This window comes from Pogoniulus pusillus, chromosome 1, assembly GCF_015220805.1.
Source record: "Pogoniulus pusillus isolate bPogPus1 chromosome 1, bPogPus1.pri, whole genome shotgun sequence".
Classification (NCBI taxonomy): Eukaryota; Metazoa; Chordata; class Aves; order Piciformes; family Lybiidae; genus Pogoniulus; species Pogoniulus pusillus.
Window position 1 is genome coordinate 36,119,004 of NC_087264.1, and position 17,068 is coordinate 36,136,071.

Sequence of the window (17,068 nt, forward strand, 5' to 3'; positions counted from 1 at the left end):
ATTTTCTTGTTACCAGAGAAACACAATTTTCTTTTTTTTCTCCATTGTTATTACTTTTAATTCCTGTTAATTTAGGGTAATCCATCACTATCCACTTATCACACACCCATAAAATAAAAATATCTTGGATATTACAAAATCCCTCCTCTACATATGCTTGTTTGTTTTCTTTTATGGGTATACTGTGAAGTTGGAATTCTGAGGTACACTACACTAAAAATGTTTGCATTCTAGGAAGAAATAAAGTTATTTCTTTCAAAGTGATAAATGTTCGGCCATGATAATCTTCATTTCATCATAACAAAATATTCCTCCAATTAACTCTGTAACATTTCTTGAAAGAAAAATGTTTGCAAAGCCTGCCCTTAGAATCACAGAATTCTAGGATCATAGAATGGCCTGGGTTGGAAGGGATCTCCAAAGGTCATCTAGGCCAACCCTCCCCTGCAGGTTGCCCAGAGCCCCATCAATTCTCACCTTGAATATCTCCAAGGATGGGGCCTCAACGACCTCCCTGGGCAACCTGTTACAGTGTTCTGCTATCCGCATGGTAAAGAACTTGTTCCTAACATTCCATCTAAATCTACTCTTCACTACAATATTCCAATATTTCAGAGTTTCAATATCAATATTTCAATATCAATATTTCAGAGTTTCAAAAACTTTTGAAACTTCAACCAAGATTCTTTGGAAAATCCATACTGTAGGCTGAAGAGGGCAACCTTTGACATGAAGTATGTATTAAATAAGTATTGTCCTCTCATTTAGGCTTGATACTCTTCTACAGATGGCTATAAGTTAGTTGTAGACTCTTCACAGAAATGGAACCCTATTCTGATAAAAAGCTACTACAGTGCTATGATATTAGACATTTATTGTTAAAGATCAGGCTTGTTCAACTTAAATGTTCATTTTCTACACAACTTCAGCAAATTCTCAACGTTCTGAAAAGGAAGATAAAATCTTCTCCCTATGTGTTACTACTAGTAGAAAAGGCCTTCAGTCCAACCCATGAACACTATCATGTCTAAGAAATGAAAAGGCAACTTTTGCATCAAAGTATTTTAATGTTAGCTAAATGTAGTGTTCAGTATAAGAATTATGATCTTCACTTTAGAAAGTGGACTCAGGAGTTTCACACTGGGTATACTCTTCTTATAAGAAAAATAAATGTTCTTAGTTCTGAAGATTGTACTAATAATTACATTCATAATCCATTTAAATGCCTGCATTTCTTCACACTGGCACTAACAATCATAAAAGATGATGTTCCAGACAGTGTGATAGGGAGTAGAGTAAATCCAGTACATACCTCATAGCCAGGGCTGACAGGAGACTGAGAGAGTAAGTTGGAAAGAAGAAAAAATGGAACAAAGAAACATGGGGGAGAAAAAGACAGAAAATGTTACTTTAGAAGCAAGCATGACTGTGAGATTATGCTATCCCTCATTTGATATTATAAAACATCATGCACAAGAATTGCATTTGAGCTATCATAGGTGAAAATCTGAGCTACACAGCATTCTTCTAGTTTGAGTAGTTTTAAACTACTTAAAGAATCAAACCGTACTCAGATATATTTCCCAGTCCATTTTCAGCTCAAATAAAATGCTTTATTGGCTTATGAAAACCTTTATAGCCAAACTAACACAGTGCCAGTGTGTGGTGGTTCTCTGTGGAAGTATAATTAAGGTACCGTTTGCAGTATTCTGCATTATCCTGTCTCAAATATTTTTCAAATGCCAATAAGTTATGGCATAAATTCTTGAATTCCTAACTGGCATTTTTCCAGAAGTCAGACTTAGAAATTAAATTTAGAGCTGTCAGTTACAGCTGGCTTCTTTCTGGTTCATAGCCTGAAATTACAACAAGTAATAATTCTGTTTATGAAGGACCTCATGGAACTCCTTCTCCCTCATGTGCTCTGATTCTATAGAAAATAGGGGTGAAAATAACAGTGTAGTCCTACTGGGAGAACTGAGTTCAGTGGTGCCAGACAGAGGTTATATTTTGATCCCAGTGACTCAATGCCATATCAATACCAGCAACAAATGATGTGATTTTTTGTGAACAGGGATGATGCTTCTGAGTATGATCACATCAACTGCAGAAAAACTGAACACATTGCAAAGTGCATGCTTTGATTGGTCCCACAGCAGAAACCGCCATAAAACTTATCTCACAAGTACTGCAGAAGAATGGAGTCCAAAGGACAGGGCTGATACAGGAGAGCTGACAGCTTGCACACACTTGTTAAAAAAAACAACAAGAATCCCCGAGACACATTCCATGCAAAAAAAACCCACAGCAAAACAAAAGCCACAGAAGCCATAGGTAACAGCACTTCTGAAAACATGGTAAATGCTACTAGGAGTTCCGGAAATACAAGTGAAATTGGAAAGCTATGTCTGTTCTCTAGGCTAATGCCCATCCCTGTTTCTACTGTAAACACATTTCCTTTGTGCACGCACGTGTACGTACGCATGTGTCATGTTCTGAATCATAAGCATGGGAATGCTGGTGACTAAAAGTCCTTAGAGACGTATAGCCTGCTGTACCTGTGGAAGTTTTCTTCATCAGCTATTGTAATGATTTCAGTAATTTAAAAATATGGAGCTTTGCAGAACAGGTATTTCATATAAGAATGTATCAGCAAATGGAGATATATCATTAAAAATGTTTTCCAACTGTTTTTTTTCTCTATCTTATAACTGTACAGTGCAATAAATACTCATAGGGAGAATACCAGGACACTCATTGCATTTTTTTTTAACCCAAATTTCAGGAACAATTCAGAACTAGGGCCAGTCTTCCTCAAAATCTTGTGTCTCAGTCTGAGTAAAACACCCTTTCTGAAGCAACCTACTGAGAATCATGAATAATCTACAAAGATTTGTTGCTGCAGTTTTCGCAGATCTTAAGCACCTCACTCATTTATGCAGCTTTTCAATTAAAAATACAGACTCATAATGTTAACTTTAATTTCCAAGTAGCTTTTAGGCTAATGATAATCAGTAGCATAAGTACATAATTACAGTTCATAGACGGTACTGCAGATAATACCAGGTCTGCATCATTTGCAACAGTGTCCTTTTAGTATGTCAAGTTTAATAAGTTTAATATTCTAATTGAGAGGAAAACATGTTAATTGTTGTGTGTACTTATAAATCCTTTCCTCTCTTTTAAACCTTAAAGTTTTCAAAATTTTCACATAGGAGTGGATTCATTTACACACAGTGTAAATTCTGAACTATTCAAGTGTATTATGACCATAGGTATTAAAAGGAAAATATATGCCAAAGATAAAACATATGTCTAATTCTGATGTACTCCTCTACACATTTTGTTGTCCAATGAGTTGTTTTCAAGATGGAAAATGACTATATTAATGCATATAGAAGTATAACATATATTTATGTGTATACTGTACATCTATATAGACACCCAGATACATAGAATCACAGAATCACAGAATTAACCAGGTTGGAAAAAACCTTGAAGATCATCAAGTCCAACCTATCACCCAACACCTTCTAATTAACTGAACCACGGCACATACACAAACATGCACTATAAAAAGCTGTCTAAGGAAATAAGAGATTTCTCCTACATTCTTGTGAGCACTTAGAAATATGATGAATACAGAGGTTTCAACTAATCATCTATAGCCTTGGCTGCAATAGATACTCTGTTTGATACCACAGTGTTTGGGTCACAGTGATCTCCTGAGACACATCATTCCTGTATCATAAATCAGTGAATACAATGGTCTGATACAGAAGCAATTAATCTTCTAGTTCCAAAGAAGACATTCCCTAAGATGTGACTATTCAGGAGTGGCAGTTTTAGGCCTTCAAAGGGAGGAGGTCCTGGCACTATCTGAAGTGACACACACTTTCAAACCACATGCCTTAAGCTGATGACCTCCCTTTTATATCAAGATGTCTTTTCTTACTGCAAGGTTTTGTAATTTGCATACCATTCTCCTGTGTAGTCTCTTAACAGGCAAAACTAGATACTATAGCATTAAATGCCCCTGTCTCTTTTCAGCAACAGCCATGGTCACTATAGCTAGGGAATCCCATACCAAGAGGGCTTCATCTGGTGCGCTGGGTGAGGGTTCTGCAGAAACTGTCCTAATGGTGCTGAGTCCTGTTAAAGACACATTTGACAGGCGTCTCTTCCGTACACCACTGCAGTTGTTAGGGATTTTAAATGCACATCTCTTATGGTAGTTTAGACCACATCCTGAAAAGAGAAAATTAAAACCACCCAATTATGATTTATGACCAGAAAGAGCAAAGAACTCATTTTATTTTTTTTCATCTTCAAAAGAGAATTGAAACCCACCACCCTTACTATTGATTACATTTTCCTTTACGCTGTTAGTTTAGCTCCTCTACACTACCAACTTTTAGAGAGATAATGTTAGAAGCTCTTAACTGTTGTATCTAGAATTAGTGGGTTTTTTCCTTTGATTTTTCAAAAATCTGTAGTCTCAAAGTAGAGGAAATGTCTGTGATTAGTATTAGTGAGGTAAGGAAATCTTCCACTGGAAATAGTTTTTCAGTCCATTGGAAAGAGTCTGCCAGGAGTCAGGCAGTGATGGCAAACCGAGAAAATATAGCTGTTATGAGATCACAGGAACTGACATGGATGAACTCTGGAGGTCCCTTCCAACCTCTAACATCCTGTGACAGTAATTTCTGTTAAACCATCCCAATTAATTTTAGATAGAATGATACAGGCTCAGAAGTGTAAGACAGAAAACCTTTTCTTCAAAATACATACAGACCAGTATTTTTGCACTTCAGGTTACAATGCCACATCTAGGAGGCCTCAAGGCAGTCAAAAGAGTAAGTTCTTTAATCAGTGAATTATTTTTATACTTCTTACTGTGTCTACTCCCTGTAATTACTTTCTGATGCCTAGTAAGTGGAACAGACAAGCCTCTTCCTAAGAAGACTGAAGAAACACGTCTGGCTGCGGCTTACCTTCGCATTTGAGTCCCTGGCGCACCAGCCCCCACAGCATTTCTCCACAGTGGTCACAAAAGGCTGGCGCTCGATACGAATGGACAAAGAGAGCATGGGGCCGGATCTGAAAGTCCTCAAAAGTGGCAGAAGCTGTAACAAGAGACAGCCAGTAACATAAATATGTTTCAATGACGTGGTGCTTCATCAGAGGACAAAGCAAAACTCCTCCTGTTCACTAGGATGATGAAGGTTGTGCTGCTCATTGTACCACATTCTGAAGATAAAAAGGTTGATGATAGATCCTTCATACTACAATGACCACCAGGGAATAAAGAAAGAGCTGCTTTTACAAACCTGCAGCAATAACTTCACTGAGAATATTTTTCCAGTAAAACACTCATGGGTAACATCCCATCAAACACCTATCAGAATTAACAGAGCTCCATCAGATGTTAATTTTTTTTTTGAAACACTGTTTTCCAAACTTGACTCAGTACACTGGAGGGTAATATAACTGGCAATATAAATATTTATATATAAATATATTACTTGATGGTAATACAAATGTAAATAATATAAATGGAACACATCCCAGCAAAGAAACATTAGGGTATTTTAGACAAGTAAAGGAAAATGTACCAAAAAATAGCCTCTTTAGCTGACCATTTGATGTATCTGATTCAGCAGCCTATGTTGGTATCAGTAAACTGATCACTCAAATTGAAAGCACATATTAGAATCTAAAAAGAAAGTATGTATTTATATGATTATTAATAAAGACAAAAACCTTGCAGAGCAAGGAAGGCTGTTGGAAGATGTCCTGTTGGAAGACTGTTGTAGATTTCCTGATGTACCAATCCTTTCAAAGTGATGTGAGCCTGCAGCTACTTCAACAGTTGTAAAGAGCTATATATAAGGGCTCACAGAATCTTTGTCAGAGCATGGGTAGTGTGAAAGCAACTTTCAGGCTATGGTTCTATGATTCTTGTAGACTCCTTCAGGTTCTGGAAGGCTGCTATTAGGTCTGCCTCAAGCCCTCTCTTCTCCAGGCTGAAGAACCCCAGCTCCCTCATCCTGTCTTCATAGCAAAGGTGTTCCAGCCCCAGCTCATTTTTGTGGCCCTCCTCTGGACCCCCTCCATCAAGTCTATGTCCTTCCTTTGTTGAGGGCTCCAGACGTGGATGCAATATTCCAGGTGAGGTCTCAGCAGAGCAAAGAGGAGTGTCAGAATCTCCTCTCTCCATCTGCTGGCCATGCTGCTTTTGATGCAGTCCAGGATGCGTTTGCCCTTCTGGGCTTGCAAGTGCACATTGCTGGCTCACATCCAGCTTCTCATCCAAATAAACAACGCATGGGTTTTCAGACTATTTAATATATAGATGCAGCCAGAGCCACAGTATTCTCATGAAATCTATTGGTTTTCTTGTTAAATATGCTGAACATGTATCAGATAGTCTTGTGCATAATAGTATTTGTCAAATGTGAGACATGAAGCATGCAAACCTTTGATCTCATGCAGTCTGCCATTTGAACAGGTGGCTACTCTTCACAGCTATCAGTATGTATGAACAAAGTATGTAGCCAGTTAATAGAAGTGCTTTTCTTCTCAACAGAAATACATTCCTGATTTGCAACTGAGAGAAAAAAACTACCAAACAAACTATTTTTCAAATGGTTCAGTTCAAATAAATTCATAAAAGATCCAAATACCCTTAAGCCTCTGGCTTGTTTCTTGTGTATTAATGTTAAGAGAAGCAAAAATCTGCATGCCAATCAAAGAAAGGGTTTTAACTATAGTGCTGGCAAGCCATGCTAATAAAGACCTATGCCCTGGGCTCTGTTCTTTATGTGCACAAAACTCCTACTCTTAGGAAAAAGACTTCCAAAAATGCCAAAAAGATATTTTTCTCATCTCAAGTAGTCCAGGGATCTTTTAACAGAGGCATTCAGAATATCATCATGAAAGTAGGGTTCAGTGACTCCAATGCTATTCACCCTTCTTTTTTTTTTTTAAATTGAAATAATCCAAACCATTTAACAAGTTTTTTACATCAGGATTTAATTTTCATTTATCCAGAGTTATTCTCTTTCTAGTTTTCATAATAAGCCACGTTAAAACCCTTACTTATCTAATAGAATTGGGACTTCATAAAACACTCTGACATGTGAGAACATCCAAAAATCTGAAATAAGGTTTTTTAATATTTATTTAACAATGTTAGGTCAACATTTTCTTTCAGCCTCAAGGGCTTCAAGCACCTAAGAATACTTTCCCAAGTTTGTTATTTTTCTATTTTTTCCCCCAGATTACAGCAGTCAAGTTCACTGTACAGGCAAATTTCAGTCTGTAATGGCAATGCTGTCTTCACTATAGCAGAAAATAAAACTTAGCAGAAGACATTTTAGATGATGAATGGAATTCTTGTGATTTTACTTGGTGTATGACCTAAACTCAACCATCTTTTCTGTGGATACAGCAAGATGTTTTTCTGCAATTCCAACTGAATCAAAGAATACACTGAAGGGGTTGAGCAATCCAACTTCTAAACACATTTTGCTGTTATTTGAAAAACAAAATGATGTGTTTATTCTTCACTTGTACAAATGGAACAAAATACAAGTATATTCACTTCCTCACTCATTTTGTATTAAAGATCATAGAATGGCTTTGGTTGGAAGCGACTTTGGGGATCATCTACTCCAGTCTCCCAGCCATGAGCAAGGACACCTCTCAACTTGACTTGGCTGCTCAAGGCCTCATCCAATTCGACCTTGAATACCTCCAGGGAGGAGGCATACACAGCCTCCTTGGGCAGCTTATTCCAGAGTCCCTTCACCCTCATACTGAAGAACCTCTTCCTATGATCCAGTCTAAACTTGTTCTCCCTCAGCTATCATTTTGCTTTGTCAGAGCAGGCACAGTGTGGAAGCACCTTTCAGGCTGATGTAAAACTGCAGTAAAGGAAGAAGGAGCTCCAAATATGTCTACAACCACATCCTGAAAAACTTATTCTGTGGAAGAGCTTGCAATGTCATTTTTTGCATATGATATTGTCGCAGTGTGAACTCTCAGGCTAACTTGTCATCATCTATTTAAGCATTCCTAGTATCATAAAACATAGACATTGCAACCACAACAGTTTTGACAAGACTGTTTCATAAGGTCTACTAATGACTGGGCTGTTAATGTCTCATACTCCTTGTCTTGGACTCTGGAGCAGATGTAATGTTCAGCACAGCTGGACATGAGAACAAGAAGCCATTGCAACCCATGGAGGCAAGGTCTTGTTCCAAAAAGAGGTAAATTACTGATCATTCTGAGTTCAAGTTCAAAAAGGCTTTGAACAATTAGCAGAGGTGAGATCCTGCTACTGTGAGCAATTGAGCTTTGTGTAATGGGAGCTGTCATCTAGCATCCATGACTGTCAAAGCATCAGAAAACATCAACTATGTGATTAGGAGTATCCCGAAGGTATGAAAAATAGGTAAAAGCAGCATGCTCTCAATCCTCCAGTGACAGAGAGAGGAAACTGAACCACCAACTACAAGGCTGATTACACATGGACTACTTAGATTTGAAACACCATAGACTGGAAACACCATGAAGTTGGGGGACCTAAAAAAAATAGGAGATGGAAAAGAAACATCCTCAAAAAGACACAGCAGCCATCTTAGAAAGAAGGGGTCCTGGAAAGCCAAAGTGAGGGCTGTAAGTGAGGGAAGATCCCAGAGATGAGGGAGATGGAGGACAGGCAACATTCATATATTTTGGTTGATGGCACCAAAAACTGGTAGCTGAAAGCAGTGGCGCAGCAGAAACGAACATGTGCCCAGCCTTCCCTGGCCAGTAGCTACCTCCTTACTGGGAGAGGCACTGAGGAGCTAGTAAATGTAAGGCTGGGAAGAGTGCAAATGAGCCAATGTAGGAGGAATCCAAGTAGAACAAAAGCTTTCATCTCTGGTTCTTTATAAATCAACTCCAGCACCCAGATTCCCTACAGCCTGTTGTTATATTATCTCAGCCATAAAGTGAGATTTAAGCTATAAACTGTATGAGATTATAAAGCATGACATCATCTGTCTAGTGCTAGCTCAGACTTTTAATGAGAGTTTTAATATGAGTCAACATGCTTGATTCATCTGTACATTCTAAATTTTTAAAGTTCAATTTTAACGTACTTCTACACATTTGAGAATGACTTCACAGTTTCAAACCTACAGACTATACAAGAAGGTAGGTTTTACATTGATTTGAAATCCCAGCACAGAATTCTTTATGAATTCATGCATTTTTCACCCAAGTGGAAAAAACAGCAATACCTTAGTTCACAGATTCAGGCCTTGTTAATCACGAGATTACACTGAAGAGGTATTGATTTAACACAGGAAAACAAAATTAAACACTCCACAAGTTTACTGGAGCTACTGATACCATGTTCAAAATTCTCTCTGACTACTGGCAATAAGGATCTGGTCCAAATTAAAAATAAAGCTTGTTAATTTTCTAAGCTTAGATTGACCTAAATTAATATTCTGTAACAAACACCGCACATCTTCATCTTTATTTCCACTGATTTTGTTTTGTAAGTACTTTACAGTTCTCTTCCAAGGCTTTTGAAAAAATCAAAGTAATAGATTACATGGCCACTGTCAGAATTATACTGCTCAAAAAGAATTAGTAGCACTTGTAAAATGTAATTGATTCCTTTCAGCTTCTTTCATAACAGTTTAAGACAATGGTTTGTTATATGGTGAGTAAGTGTTGATGGCTAAATGTATAAGCAAAATGGAATTGAAAATACAATCTTATGATAAACTCACTAAGGTACCTCTGTGTACATTAAGAAGACTAGAAAAGGGAAGAAGGAACAATGCCTAGCTTGACAATGTTAAGTAATGGACAGTTTGCACATGAAGTGCCCATGGTGACATAATCTAGAAGAAATAAATGAATGACTGCTCTCAACTGCGGTTAATTCTGTTTAATAGATTACAACAATTCAAGAATGACTCATCATGGGAACATCTCCAGTGCCAGGCCAGGTAGAGCTGAAGGTCATAAAGATAAGATGTTTAGAGAGTGTATCACTGCCCCACTGAATAACAGAAGTGTTCTATGATTTAATAAGTTTACTCAGGATTTCAGCCATACTCAAAAGCGATAGAAACTAAAATTGGGAAACGGTGATACTACTGTTCCTCATTTGATGTTCTTTGTTCAGTTTCTGTGAAATGAACCCAATGGTGAGAGTGAAAAGACAGATGTGAAAACTCACTGGAGGCATGGAAGAGACTTCCATACATGGAGAGCTTAAAAGATTGGAACTGTTTCACTGGGAGAGGAAATGAGTAAGAGTACCAGATTCACAAAGAGGAGGAAGTCCAACAAACCAACCAGGAAACAAACATAGCCCCTGTAGTATAACCTTCTGCAGCAACACACTAGAGTGACAAGAGTCTTCATGTCCTTTAAAGGCACACAGGCTTTCCAAAATTTCTGCCAACAAGTTATACCTTAACTAGATTAACAGAAACATTCCTGGGGGCTCTATTAAGAGCTGGATCAAGCCAGGTTTCAGTTCAAATGACAATGTCTCCAGGCTTGATTCACACTACCATCCAGATATAAAAAACATCAGACTGCAACCTGTGGCAGTTCCTGAATCTCTTCCTCCTTAGTTTCCATTAGATTCCCCAAGGAAAGGAGGCTTGCTTGATTGTGCTCAGACCTGCTTTAGCTATACATATCTCAAGCACTTCCTAAAAGATCACTTGTATTTTACCATAAAGAGTTGCAAACATAATCTATTAGAAATTATTACCAGGAGACTGTGTATTGCTGTATTTTTTATTTCTAACTACTGAAGCCAGCATTCAGCCAGTGAGAGCAAATTTGATGAGTCTGCAAAAAGGGGTGCACACATCCATGGATGTGTACAAGACAATCCATTAGGGTGCATGAATAAAATGTCAGGGCTTCAGCAACATGTGCCAGTTGGAAATAAATAAATAACTAAATAAATAAATACTGAAGATTATGCTGAAAAATATGAACTGATTGGATGCACAATAAAAAAACAAAACACAAAATCTCTGTTCTATAGGACTTTGTATCTCTACCTTTAAGAAAAGCAAAGTGATGTTAAAGAAATAATTTATAACCACACCCAAGTTTCATACACTATAAAGAAAGGACTAAACAGATTAAATAGTAAACACACTTGATTCGTCCTCTGATGAAAACATGTTTTGCATTAACACACACTTTTGTTTTCTCCATCAATCAATGCCTTTTTAATTATAAGCAATTCATATTGATTCAGAACCCTAACTGGACAATTCAATTACATTAGAAGTCCAAATAAGCACAGAAATACCCATTAAAATGTAGTCTAATAAACCACAGACTCCAAATTTCATTCAATACCACTGTCTTTTGAAAAAGGATCCACTGAAGAGGGGGCTGCTGAAGTATAATATTTAATTAATCTAGAGCTGGCAGTATGAAGTGAGTTGTGCTAGATTCAGTCAAAATGATAACATGTAAAACCTTCTAAAGGGTAAATGTCATGTGTATCATATCAAGAAACTGGAGTAAAAATGAGTAAGAAAGGAAAAAAAACTGCCTCATCCAAGTGAGGACAAAATATTTTAAGTAAAATAAGGGGAGTTTAAATTCAGAGGTTTTAATATATCTGCTTACTATAGAACATGTTTTTAAGGGCAGGCTGGATGTGGCTCTGGGCAACCATATCTAGCAGAAGGTGTCTCTGCCCATTGCAGGGTGGTTGGAACTAGATGATCTTTGATGTCCCTTCCAATCCTGACAATTCTGTGATAATATAAAATGAGCATCAAGAATTAATGAGATCTACTTTAGACGCTCATAGGCTTTGTTGCAATGAATGGTCCAGGTCGGACTGGATGATCTTAGAGATCTCTTCCAACTTGGATGATTCTATGATTCTATGTAACTGTAATGAACTGTAATGAACTTCAATCCCACCTTCCTTGGAAAGCTGGCTACCCAAATTGTTGCTTGCATAATAACTAAAATCATGTAACTGCTTATTCTACCTTAATCATAACAACACAGAAAATCCACAGGGATTGAGCTTACCCTTGTTAAACTGACATAACTTTAAAATCATTCTTTTTAGTGAAATCTTGTAGTGAGAATACAAAAGCATGGGAATGATTGAATCAGACCAAAATCTACTCAGCCTGGAATCCTGCTTCTTAAACAGTAGTTCCCACAGCAGCAGCAGCATCTAGTGGTATGCCCAAACCACCACCTCAGTTGACCATGCTTTGCAGCAAAAGTACTGTCTGAAGCAGAGAAGTCACAAAAACAGATGGCACAAGGGCAGTATTAGTACAAGCATTTTCTGGTTTGTCTCTATTCCCTTCCTAAGAATTCCAAGGCTTGCATTTCCTTTTCTTGACTGATATTGAGCGCTAAGACAAAACTTCCAAATTAGAACTTAACAACTCAATTTTTGGTAGCATCAGCTACCTCTGAGCCCCTTATTACACAGATATAAAACAAAACAAAACAAAACCCAAAAAACAATAAATGTCCCACACTTTATATTGATCCATATCAAATTTAATTTGGGGTGACACTAACACTTTGCCAGTTGTATGTTCCAGAGTACTTCAAATTGCTTTCTTCTCCCCCCTCCAGCAGGTTTGAATGGGGAGGAGAAGAAGGCACAAAAACTGCTTCCCCCCCGGCCCTGCAGACTTGAAGGGGGAACAGCAGGAGGTGCCTTCCTGCATGTGTGCTGACCCTGTGTGGAAGCCAACACCAGAGTCAGGCTGGTGGTTGGCTGGGGTTTTGCACCAGTACAAAATGGCAAATGGACACTCTGTCTAGGAAAGCATAAATGGAGCAAGGGAGAAGGCGTGAGGTGGTTCCTGCCTTGAAGGGGTTTCCACCTTGAAAGAGGTCCCGTCTTCAGACTCCCTGACAGGACAGGTTTCTGCTGTGACAGAATTCCCATTTTGGACCACCCCCACTTTTGGATGGCTCCTACCTTTTTACACAGCTCTTGGTTTTACACCATCCCTGCCTTTGGATGGTTCTCCCCAATTCCTGAGGTCCATTTGAGAGAGCTGCTGGTGGCACCTGGACCCCACTACTCTTGGACTATATCACAGCCAACTTCCTGGCTGCCATCCCAAACCGGGGAGATCCTAACAGTTTGGCTCTCCCCTGCTGCTTCTGAGGCAGCATCACTCCCACGAATCCCTGCCTTGTGGAAACCATGCCCAGAGACATTTCTGAGTTTGGTGGCTTTGCCACTTGCCTTGAGCTTCTGCCACATGGATCCAGAGTACTGGATATTGCTTGCAGCTCAGAAGGCAGACGAGCCGTAGAGGAATCCAGCAAGGGATCATTGCTGAATACTTACCTCACCTCCATGAGTAAAGCCTGATGTTCCCTTCATTCTCTGCTCAGCCTGATGGACAGTGGGGTAAAGCTGTGTTTACAGCTTATCCTTTTCCACTTCCTGACTTCCTAAATCTCTACATTTGTCCATAACATCCTTTTGAAGAATTTCTGATTGAATTAGAACCTGCAGATAAACCTAAACTAATTCTGTATATAGTTTGGGGGCAGGGTTTTCAGGAAAATAAAATAATACTATTTTTATAATTCTTGACTCAGACACATTAATTCCCTGCCTCCACGACACTGTGCTTTCCAGATCATGTATGAATATATTTAATAGATCTAAGAGACTCTGCAAAGTGAAATGTACTGTAACAGAAGTAAGCATCTTCCCACTAGGAAAGAATAAATAATCAGTGAAATACAGATTTTATTTCCATATCTCAGTGTTTAATATTTCCTATGTTTATATAAACAGGACATAAGCACTGTATACCAAATCTTCCCAGATGAGGTGCTGGGATCAGGGCAGTTTGCAATTGGAGACTGGACATTGGAATTGGACACTTAGTGCCATGGTTTAGTTTATTAATTTTAGGTGACTAGATGATCTTATTCATAGATTTTTTCCAATCTTGTTATTTCTGATTCTGTGAAAAAGAGTTCGTTAACAAATCTATGAAGGCACCAAAAGAAGAGTGCTTTCCAATCACAATGATGCAAAATCAAAGGCTATGACCAACTAGGTGAGTACTGTAAAATTATGTTCAAAGCTGTAAGATCATAATGTTTATCTGGAGGAGCTGGCAGTCAAACTAACACTACAATCCAGTGACATGTTGATACATGGCATTTACTATAATTGTATAGTTTTCCACAGCTTTCATTCAGTGCAGTATATTTTACAAGACATTATAAACCACACTGAATCCAAATAAATTGTCTGCATATAATGATTACATGGTGTAACATCTATGTGATATTAAACCAAACCCAGCTTCTTAACAAAGCAATGGATCAATTCCTGCCCTCATCAGCACAGCACTGGAACATAAAAGAGCTGCTGACTGTCTCACTTCAAGAACCCTGTCAAGTTGAGCACAATTCTTCACAGCAAGCAGATTAAGTACATTCTGCTAATTCAAACAAGATGCTAATGTTTCATGGTCTGCCTTCCAGCAGCAGAAAAAAAGTTCTTACATTCTAATGTAATTTAGCCCCAGTAAAAAAGCTAAAAGTTTTATAAGCAAACACATATTAAATTGGAAAATATAAAATTTTGCTCTGTAAAACATTAAAAGACTTGGCAAATTTACATAGCAGTTTTTAATAACCCTTCATGAATAAGGTATGGCATTGGACATAAACTATGCTGGGAAGAATGGAAGTCTGAAAGCATTGAAAGTAATTGTTTCATTGAAGTCCTCCAAAAAGAGAACTCTTAAAGACATAGAGCCATAGAAACTCTCATTTGTCACCTCCTTCTGTGCTCCCATTTAAAGGAAAACTGGCAAATATCGTTCATCCTGAAAAGGTCAGAAATACACAGATGAAGTGGTGGTTACATCTACAGACAGCTTGAAAAAACAACTTCAGTACTTTCTTCATTTTAGAAAGAGGTTAACTGTACATTCCAGATCACAGTATCAGAGCATGGTAGGGGTTGGAAGGGACCTGAAGTCCAACCCCGCTTCCAAGGCAGGATCACCTAGAGAATGTCACAGGGGAAAACATCCAGGCAGAATCATAGAATGTCAGGGGCTGGAACACCTCCAGGGATGGACCATCCACAATCTCCCATGGCAACCTGTGCCAGTGTCTCACCACCCTCACTGGAAAGAACCCTTTTCTAACATGTAATTTGAATCTCCCCTCTGCCACTTTAAACTCATTACCCCTTGTCCTGTCATTGCAAGACCTTGTACATAGTCCCTCCCCAACCTTCCTGTAGGCTGCCTTCAGATACTGGAAGGCCACTATGAGGTCTCCTTGAAGCCTTATCTTCTCTAAGCTGCAGAGCCTCAACTCCCATAGCCTGTCCTCATAGCAAGGCTGCTGCAGCCCTCTGAGCATCTTCGTGGCCTCCTCTGGACTCACTCCAACAGTTCAGTGTCCTCCTTTTGTTGAGGGCTTCAGAACTATATGCACTATTCCAGGTGAGATCTCAGGAGAGCAGAGTAAAGGGGGATGGCTACCTGGGTCCTTCTTCTTGCCCTTTTTTGAAGACTGGAGTGACATTTGCCTTCCTGCAGTCTTCAGGTACCAACAGAGATGATGGGGATTTGGAATATCCAGTGAAGCTCTCTTTGAGAGGTCTGTATCTGAACTCAATACAGCGATTACAGATTCCACGCAGAACTCTGCTGTCAATTGCTGCCTTCCTAGTAACCTCTCTACATCCTCTAGCAACCGTTTTATACTCCTCCCAGGTGGCCATTCCCTCCTTCCATGATCTGTGGACTTTCCTCTTGCAGTTGATTTGTTCAGCAGCTCCCTACTTAACCATGCAGGTCTCCTGACTCCCCTTCTTGATTTCATACTGAGCTTGGAAGAAGTATTTCTTGAATATTAACCAACTATCGTGGGCCCCTTTGCTGTGTAGTACTCTGTCCCATGCTATTTCTCCCAGTAATTGCTTGAAGAGGCCAAAATTGGCCCTGCTGTTGTAGATAACCTCTTCCTGCCACTCAAAATCCTGAATGCCACCATCTCATGATTGCTGCAGCCAAGGCTGCCCTCAACCTTCACTGCTTCAACCAGATCCTCCTTGTTGGTGAGTATCAGGTCCAGCAGGGCTCCTCTCCTAGTTGGCTCCTCCACTGTTTGCATCATGAAGTTATCATCGATGCAGTGGAGGAACCTCCTGGGCTGTGGCTGCCTGGCTGAGTGAGCCGTCCAGCAAAGGTCTGGGTAACTAAAATGTCCCATGAGAACCAGGGCCTGTGACTGAGAGGCAGCTGCCAGCTGTCTGTAAAAGGCCTCATCAACTTCCTCATCCTGACCAGGTGGCCTGTAATAAACAGGCCGCAACTGTATCAGCTCTGCCAGCCTGCCCCTTGATTTGTATCCACAAACTCTCTGCTTGCTCCTCATCCTCCCCTAGGCAGAGCTCAATACATTCTAGTTGCTTCTTCACATAGGGAGCAACTCCACCACCTCGTTCTGTTGACCTGTCTTTCCTAAAGAGGACACAGCCGTCCACGATCACGTTCCAGTCATGTGAGCATCCCACCAGGTCTCTGTAGCTGCCACCAGATCATAACCCCCTGAGCGCACCTGGACTTCTATCTCCTCCTGTTTATATGTACTGGTTATGTGTAGGTGCATTGGTGTGCAGGCAGTTCAGGGACTGAGCTGAGCATGCCAATTTTACCCTGACAGAGTGGGAGACTCTCTGAGACTCTGACTGTTCTGCTGTGTTCCTGTCTTACTGCTGGGCAATGGGCTGAAGGCCCTTGCTAGCCCCCCTTCCAGACAGCCATGGTGTGCCACCCCCTTGTCCTCCTCTCTGGAGCACCTACTTTCACCCCCACCCCGCTTCAAACTTAGTTTAAAGCCCTCTCAGTAAGCCCTGCCAACTGATAGGCTAGGGTCCTTTTGCCCTGTATAGCTAGATGGGGCCCATCTGGATCTAGCAGGCTAGGTGCAGCGAGAGTTGCACCATGATCAAAGAACCCAAAACGCCGCTGGTGGC

At 39.6% G+C, this 17,068-nt stretch overlaps 1 protein-coding gene across 2 annotated transcripts in view; it reads right to left on the bottom strand.

Annotated features, from left to right (window-relative positions):
• The window catches only part of PRKD1 (protein kinase D1), a 135,053-nt gene that overhangs the window by 37,447 nt on the left and 80,538 nt on the right, over positions 1 to 17,068 (bottom strand). The window contains exons 3-5 of one of the 2 annotated variants that reach the window (XM_064148279.1): positions 4,995 to 5,126; positions 4,088 to 4,248; positions 1,313 to 1,336 (exon numbers count right to left, since the gene is read on the bottom strand). In XM_064148279.1, the coding sequence (XP_064004349.1) occupies positions 1,313 to 1,336; positions 4,088 to 4,248; positions 4,995 to 5,126 (317 nt within the window). The remainder of the gene's footprint in view (positions 1 to 1,312; positions 1,337 to 4,087; positions 4,249 to 4,994; positions 5,127 to 17,068) is intronic. The other variant, XM_064148284.1, reaches the window with a different exon arrangement.